The sequence below is a fragment of the Trichechus manatus genome, unplaced genomic scaffold (genome assembly GCF_000243295.1).
Source record: "Trichechus manatus latirostris isolate Lorelei unplaced genomic scaffold, TriManLat1.0 scaffold00073, whole genome shotgun sequence".
Classification (NCBI taxonomy): Eukaryota; Metazoa; Chordata; class Mammalia; order Sirenia; family Trichechidae; genus Trichechus; species Trichechus manatus.
Genome location: NW_004444009.1, coordinates 9040726 through 9049455, shown reverse-complemented (window position 1 = coordinate 9049455; position 8730 = coordinate 9040726). Strand labels below are relative to the sequence as shown.

At 32.8% G+C, this 8730-nt stretch overlaps 1 protein-coding gene across 2 annotated transcripts in view; it reads left to right on the top strand.

Annotated features, from left to right (window-relative positions):
* The window catches only part of SYCP1 (synaptonemal complex protein 1), a 145736-nt gene that overhangs the window by 55473 nt on the left and 81533 nt on the right, over positions 1 to 8730 (top strand). For both annotated transcript variants that reach the window (XM_012556665.1, XM_004380364.1), the window contains exons 16-19: positions 2533 to 2637; positions 3434 to 3537; positions 5007 to 5124; positions 5875 to 5945. In XM_012556665.1, coding sequence (XP_012412119.1) covers positions 2533 to 2637; positions 3434 to 3537; positions 5007 to 5124; positions 5875 to 5945 — 398 coding nt within the window. The remainder of the gene's footprint in view (positions 1 to 2532; positions 2638 to 3433; positions 3538 to 5006; positions 5125 to 5874; positions 5946 to 8730) is intronic.

Below are 8730 nucleotides of genomic sequence, written 5' to 3'. Positions count from 1 at the left end.
TGGTGAGAGGTAAGGAAGAAATCTAAAGAAGCGGAAAAAAGCAACACCAGCAGCCAACAAAAGGCACTCAGTGAGCTGGGCAGTGCAGGCCAGTGGAATCCAATTGACACCAGGGTGAAGCTGGTTTTCCCCGGCCAAAAGACTGTGGCTGCAGGAAGCAGAGGAGGCTAAGCTGGGGTGAAGAAGGGTTGGAGGTGGGAAAGCCTACATCGCTGGTTACTTGTTGTTCTGTCTCCTGCTGAAAGCTCCGGGAAGCTGCTTTCTCCTACCCCCTATTCACTGATCTCCGATAGGAGTCCAAGATGGCGGATCTGTGCTGCGGTAGCTGATAGGGGACCTCTGCACGTATCTCTCCTCACTCTCTGTTCTCCTTCAGTTTCTTACTCCATTTGGTGCTTGGCTGAGTTCTTTATTTCTTCATTTGATGCTAAGGATTTCAAGGTTGACGTGTGACTCTGTCTGACTTAGTTTTTCTGATCTTTGCTGCGGAGGGACGGTGTGGTGCTTCTGACTATAGTGCCATGTTGTCCAGAAGTCCCCTCTTTTGGTTTCTTGCAGTAGTGTTTTGTAGTTTTCTTTGTATAGATCTTTTACATCCCCGGTTAGACTTACTCCTAAGTATTTTATTTTTTTTAAGGGCTATCATAAATGGTGTTGTTTTCCTGATTTCCTTTTCATTGTTCTCTTTATCAGTGTATAGGAATCCAACTGATTTTTGTATGTTTATCTTGTATCCTGCCACTTTGCTGAATCTGTTAGTTTCAGTAGTTGTCTCATGGAGTCTTTTGGGTTTTCTATGTATAGTATTATATCATCTGCAAATAGGGACAGTTTTACTTCTTCATTACCAATTTGAACGCCGTTTATTTCTGTTTCTTTCGTTATTGATCTAGCTAGGTTTTCTATCACTGTGTCAAATAGGAGTGGTGATACAGGGCATCCTTGTCTGATTCCTGTTCTCAAGGGGAATGTTTTCAGCCTCTCTCCATTAAGAATGATGTTGGCTGTTGGTTTTGTATAGATGATGTCATGGATTGAATTATGTCCCCCGAAAAGATGTCAAGTTGGTCAGACCATGAGTCCCAGTATTGTGTGATTGTCCTCCATTTTGTGATTGATGTGATTTTCCTGTGTTATAAATCCTTATCTCTGCCTGTGGTTAATGAGGCAAGATTAGATTATGTTAAAGAGGATTAGGGTGGGATATAACACTCTTGCTCAGGTCACAGTCCTGATGCAATGTAAAGGGAGTTTCCCTGGAGTGTGGCCTGCACCACCTTTTGTCTTATAAAAGATAAAAAGAAAGGGAATGGAGCAGAGAGCGAAGGACCTCATACTACCAAGAAAGCAGTGCCAGGAGTAGAGCGTATCCTTTGTACTGAGGTTCCTGTGCAGAGAAACTCCTAGAGCAAGGGAAGACTGACAGCAAGGACAGAGAGAGAAAGCCTTCAAAATAAGTTCAGTCTCACCTTCTTTGCATAGCACTTCAAATCTCATTTTATTTCTCTGAGCCTTTGCTGCACTGCTTTTGAGTCTGTATCATGAGTGTATTTCACATGTCAGTTTTAGATTTATTTAGTGTTCATACAAAGTATTAGGAGATCACTTTTTCTGGTTCTCTGTTCTCTATGATTTCTCTTAATATTCTTGCAGCTAGTCATGGTTCCCAGGGCTCCTTTCCTTGTTTCTTCAAGCCAGAAAGATGGTGAGGTTTCTACTGGTGTTTTAGTTGCCTGTGCCATGCAGCTGAGCTATGGCTTTCTGGACCATATGCAGCTATTCAACTCTGACTTTATAACGGAAAACAGCCACAGACAATACATAAATGAATGGATATGGCTGTATTCCAGTAAAACTTTATTGATAAAAACATGCAGTGGGCTGAAATTTGCCTGTGGGCTATAGTTTGCTGATCCTTGGTCTAGAGAATTGGGTTCCATTTTTGACTCCTTATTTAAACCAATATATTGACAAAGTGAGCCCATCCTGAAGGAATGAGGTAGTTCAAAACCATTTCATAGGAAGAATGATAATAAGAACTAGAGTGTTTAGATTAGTTCAGAGAAAACTTAGAGAGTAGTGATAACTCTTCAAATATTTGTCAGCTATCATGTACAAGAGGAATTAGACATCTCCTGTGATTATATAAAGCAGAACAATGACCATTACATGAGAATTAAACGGAAGCACATTTTAGTGCAATATTAGAACACATAGGATTGAGAGAATAGTGAAAGACTACCTACTTGCTAATAAGTTGGAGTGATTTAAGTATAAGATTTGAATTCAGTGATCTGTATGATTTTTCAAATAAATGAATTCTATGGTTCTTAGTTCAGTGTTTTGTTTATTAAATTATCTGTCATCATATTTAATTTTTGAATCAATTTCATAGAGACTTATTTTCTCTTAAAAAAAAATTTTAGCCAAAGGAGAAACTCATAGTTCTTTCCACAACTCTGTTTAGAGAGTTTGATTATTTTGAATATGTACATACTTTGGCACTAATGATTTGTTAATGTTCTTAAATAGGCAGAAAACCAAAAGCTTTTGGATGAAAAGAAACAATTTGAGAAGATTGCTGAAGAATTAAAAGGAACAGAACAAAAATTAAGTGGTCTTCTCCAAACCAGAGAGGTTTGTTTATGAATAAATTTTTGTTTCAGTTATCTTGTTAGTAGATTTACAGAATAGATTATGGTGTAGCTATTTACCTTGTGAAAGAGTTCTTCACAAAATTCCTTCTAAAAATATGTGTTCCTGCTACATTTAATATATTAAAGATTGATTTAAAATATAACTTATCTAGATCACCTTCATAGTGGAATGTGGGAGATAAAAGTCAGCATTTAAAATATCAATATTATACATAACGCTATTGTTTATAAGAATTACATTTTTTGACTGTTGTATTTCTTAATTAGTACATTTAACATTTAGCTTTATTAAATTAGATTTTTAGATAACAATACTTTTTATAGTGCTCATGTTATAGTGTTAGAATCTTTTAATTTAAAGCATGTTTTTAATCCATAAGAGTATTGCATTCTGTCTTTTTATAGTAGTAAGAAGAGTTTAATTTTTAAAATGCTACCTGATTTAATTAATATATTTCTCCTAAATAATATAACTTTATAATTGAAATTAATTACTTGTTAAAGTAGAATTTATGAGGATATTTTGTTGTATGTGAATATAATTTTACTGGTTGAGCTTCAGAAGATCAAGATGGAATTTATATTGCATTTGTCAGTGCTCATTGTTTTAAAATTATAATGTTTCTGGCATTAAGTCTATTTAATTTAAAATATTGGGCATAATCTTACAAAGTATTTGCCAAATATATGATTTTGATTACATAGAGTCACCATACCTTTTAAGTGAGAAAATTTGAAAAAAAAATTTGTCATGGTTATACACATTTATTTTGCAGAAAGAAGTACATGATTTGGAAATACAATTAAATGCCATTGTGACAAGTGAACAGCATTACTCAAAACAGGTTAAAGATCTGAAAACTGAGCTTGAAAATGAGAAGTATGTTTTCTATCTATCTATAAATAGCTTATATATTCAATTCCTAAGCTTTCTGGTAGTAAATAATAAATTAGTAAATTATGTTCAATATTTATTTGAATGGGCTTCAAGTTATATTTTATTCCTTAAAGATCAAATAATTTGCCAATTTCATTGCTAAGGGAACTATGTATCACTGACATGGAAAGAGTACATCACAAAGTTGAGAACTGCTTTAAAATACCAATATATTACTTTTCTTGGAGGTATTTAGTTCCTGATAAAAATAATCATTTGCAGTTGTAACTATGATTTTGGGTGTTTTACTAAATTATTTCATAGGTTTGTATAGCTGAAATGTCAAAATACAAATTCATTTTTTTATGTTGTCCAAATGAAGTATTTAATTGAATGAATTCATCTACTCAGTAATTTAGAAAGTGTGTGTGTGTACGTGTGTGTGTGTGTGTGTGTGTGTGGAATCATTATTGTGTTATTACTCAATATTACTCAAGAGAGAAGTAAAGTCAAGTAGCCAATCTAAGAGTGAGTAGGATTTTTTCTCTTTTTGTTGCTTCTCAGCTCTCTGTAAAAATGGGAAGTAAGCAGTTTACTCGCATATCCTCTCCCTTCCCTTTCAGCTCCTGTTCCTTGCTTCTGGTACCTTTTCAGTAGTACTTTTTTAGACGACCTGGGTAATCTTCATCTATCAATCAGGATCACTTTTAGTGACTGGACTAATTAATTACTTATACTTTAGCATAAATTTACATTATCCTTGGCATATTTGCTTTTGCAATCTTTTATTGTGTAATGAAAACTTTTATTTCTTCTTTGATGAATTTTCCATGTCAGTAAGTAGGAGGAGATAATAGTTACTTTTGAAATCACTCCAAACAGGCAGACATTCCTTTACTTTCATTTAAAATTAATCCTGACCACAACCAACAGCAGTGGTAGTATCTCTTCCATTGTAAAGCATCTAAGACCTCGTAAGAGCAGATTAGGTGTTGTGAACAAAGATTAAACCTAGTTTCACTTAATTTAACCAAAATATTTTAATTAAAAATAGTTCATGCCTTGTGTACTATTTTAATCAAATGATCAGAACTTTGGAACCATTTCTAAGAGACAGTGTACTGGAGAAAAAAAAATTATATGAAGAAAAATAATGTAATTACTCTTCCAAATATGTGGAGAAAGTGTAGGAATGAGGGTATGGGGAATATGCAAGGAAATATATTATCTGATGTTCTGAAAAACTTATTATGGAAAAATTTCAAACATATACAAAGTGGAGAGAATAATCGAATGAACCAGCATGTATCTATTGCCCAGCTTCAGAAATTATGAACTAATGACCAATCTTGTTTCATTTATACCCCCATGCCTTCCTCCATTTACCCTCAGATTATTTTGACTTAAATTTGACATCATATCGTTTAATATGATTGTCTGCTTATCTGGTATGAAATCTTTTTTAAAAATAGGCTAAAGAGTTTTGAACTAACTGCAAGCTGCAATAAGCTTTCATTAGAGAACAAAGAGCTAGCACAAGAAATGAGCGATGTGACCTTAGAGCTCAAGAAGCTGCAAGAAGATATAAATGTGAGTTGAAAAAAAAAGTGCCAGTGACTTAGTTTTCTTACCTGTAAAATCAGGGGGTTAAGACCCTTTCAATTTAAAAGTCTGATTGTCTTACATCTGATACTTTATTTTAGAAGTAAAATATGCATACATATTGATTGTAGATGGCAATAATGGGTAACAATATAGAGGCTATCGATAGATAAAGTTAATCTAGTTTTTATAAAGAATTTTTTTTCAACAAGTATTTATTGAATACATCATATAAGACACTGCGGAGGATACAATGATGAGAAGAATATCATCCTTGCTCTTTAGAAGCTTATGACTTAATAGAAAAAGTAGTAACTAATTAAGTGAGGTAAACAAAATAGGATGTCTTATGTGTTGTTAGTGACACAGAGTGTTACCAGTATTCACAGGGTCATTCTGCCTTGGTAGAAAATAAGGCTTCATGGAGAATATAACATTGGTTTTGGTCTTAAAAGATGAATTATGAGTTCAGTAGGTAACAATGAGTTAAAAAAAAAATTCTTAAAGCCACAACAACATGAACAAAGAGTGCAAGGCTCAGTGTGTAACTGGGAAACAGCAAATAAGACTTGTTTAGGCTGGAAAAGTAGTGTGGAACTTTGCAAGTTAAGTAGCCCATTTTTCTTGCTTTATATATTGTTAAGTGGATTTTATACTGAGAGATAAATGTCTTAAATATTAGTTTCAATTTTATTTTGATGAAACAATTAATATAAACAACATTGATTATTTCTTTAGAATAGCAAAAAGCAAGAAGAAAGGATGTTGAAACAAATAGAAAATCTGGAAGAAACAGAAACACAATTAAGGCAAGACTAATGAGTTGGCCTTTTTTGTCTGGCAAAAGATTTTAGTATTTCTTTTCTATTAATTTGTTAATTTAGATTAAACTTACATCGAATATAGTATAAAGTAAAAAATTAGATTTAAATTACTGTTTTGAGATCCTGCTTAAAAATAAAACTATAATGTCTGTTTTGTACTTGGGGTTGAAACAATAGTGAGATTAAACATCGAAACTAATTTTAAAGTATTGTAATCTTTCTAATTCTTTAATATATACTTAATTAAGAAAATATACTAATTTGTATTTCAGAAAATTTAGAAGAGAAATAAAAGAAAGCATATCATCTATAATTGCGTCAATTATTTAATATTGGAGTATTTATACTCATTCTGTATTTTTAAAGAATATATTTGGTCTTTTGCTTATAATCATTGTTGATATACAATTTTATATATGACTCTTCTGTTTAATATTATCTTAAGCGTTATCCATGTTTGTAGGTGTTTTTATAATCATCTGTTTTCATACCTTTATACCAGCCAATCAAGTGGATATAACATCATTTATTTTAACTGTTTATGTTTTTGGTTATTTAAGATTTTTCAATTTTTCTGTATGATAAATAATACTGTAGTAAACATCTTGGCACATATAAAATTTTCAGTACTGTATTCTGAATTTGACAGGATAAATTTTAACCAGTAGAATTTATTGGACCATAGGAATAATTACTTCAATGACTTTTAATAGTTAAATGGCTTCTAATAAGATGGTATTAGTTGTAAACCCTGTGGTACAACCGATATTGTATGAAAATGCTGACTCCAAAATGTTTTAATTGGTATAGAGTATTATCATTGACTTGTTTGATGATTTAATAGGTAAAAATAACTCATTGTTTTTATGACTTGTACTTTTCATTTTTTTTTTGGTAAGTTTGGAAATTTTCATGTTTGTTTACTAGAATTTCTTTTTTCTCATGTAGTCTGCTTGTACTTGTTGCCCATTAATCTTTTAAAGTCATTATGGTTTCCTTATTGACTTGTTTAAGCTATTAAAAATATATTAATCCTTTATTGTTTTGTTTACAGCACATATTTTTCTCAAGTTGTTGTTTTCCTTTAACTTTGGGCAATGTTTTGCCATACAGAAATTTTTATTTTGTATAATATCTGATTGCCTTTTCTATTCGGTAAAGTCCAACACCCATTCCTGATAAAAACTGTCAATAGAATAGGAATAGAAGGGAAATTCCTCAGCATAGTAAAGGGCATCTATACAAAACCAACAGCCCAACATCATTCTTAACAGAGAGAGGCTGAAAATATTCCCCCTGAAAACAGGAAAATACAAGGATGCCCTTTTTCACCCCACCTATTTAACATTGTGCTAGAAGTCCTAGCTGGAGCAATAAAGCAAGAAAAAGAAATAAAGGGCATCCAAACTGGTAATGAAGAGGTGAAACCATCCCTATTTATGGATGATATGATATTATACATAAAGAATCCAAAAGACTCCACAGGAAAACTACTGGAACTAATAGAAAGAGTCAGCAGAGTAGCAGGATACAAGATAAACATATAAAAATCAGTTAGATTCCTATACACCGATACAGAGAACTTCAGAAAGGAAATCAGGAAACTAATACCATTTACCAAAACCAACCAAACCAAACCCATTGCTGTTGAGTCAATTCTGACTCATAGCAACCTTATAAACAATAACCCCTAGAAAGTTAAAATACTGAGGAATAAATCTAACTAGAGATGTAAAAGACCTATACAAAGAAAATTATAAAACGCTACTACAAGAAACCAAAAGAAACCTACATAAATGGAAAAACATACCATGCTCATGGATAGGTAGACTCAACATTCTGAAAGTGTCAGTTCTACCCAAAACAATCTACAAATGCAGTGCAGTCCCGATCGAAACACCTACAGCATTCTTTAATGAGATGGAAAAACTAATCATTAACTTTATATAGGAAGGAAAGAGGCCCCAGATAAGTAAAGCACTATTGAAGAAGAAGAATAGGACGACTTGCACTACCTGGCCTCAGAGCCTACTATACAGCTATGGTAGCCAAAACAGCCTGGTACTGGTACAATGATCCATGGAAAAGAATTGAGATCAGATTTAAATACATCTGTCTGTGGCCACCTGATCTTCAACAAGGGCCCAAAGTCCATTAAATGGGGAAAAGACAATTTTTTTAACAAATGGTGCTTGCAAAACTGGATGTCCTTCTGTAAAAAAATGAAACAGGACCCATACTTCACACCATACACAAAAGCTAATTCAAAATGGGTCAAAGATCTAAGTATAAAACCAAAAACTATAAAGATCATAGAAGAAAAAATAGGGTCAAAAATAGGGTAAAAAAATAGGCTCTAATACATGGCATAAATATGATACAAACCATAACTAACAATATACAAACACCAGAAGATAAGCTAGATAACTGGAATCTTCTAAAAATTAAACACTTGGGGTCATCAAAAGACTTCACCAAAAGAGCAAAAGGAGAACGTACAGACCGGGAAAAAATTTTGGCTATGACGAATCTGAAAAAGGTATAATCTGTAAAATCCATAGAAAAATCTAACACCTCTACAACAAAAAGACGAATAATCCAATTAAAAAATGGGCAAAGGTATAAATAGATGCTTCACCAAAGAAGACATTTAGGTGGCTAACAGACACATGAGGAAGTGCTCATGATCACCAGCCATTAGAGAAATGCAAATCAAAACTACAATGAGATACCATCTCACCCTGACATTACTGGCATAAATAAAAAAAAA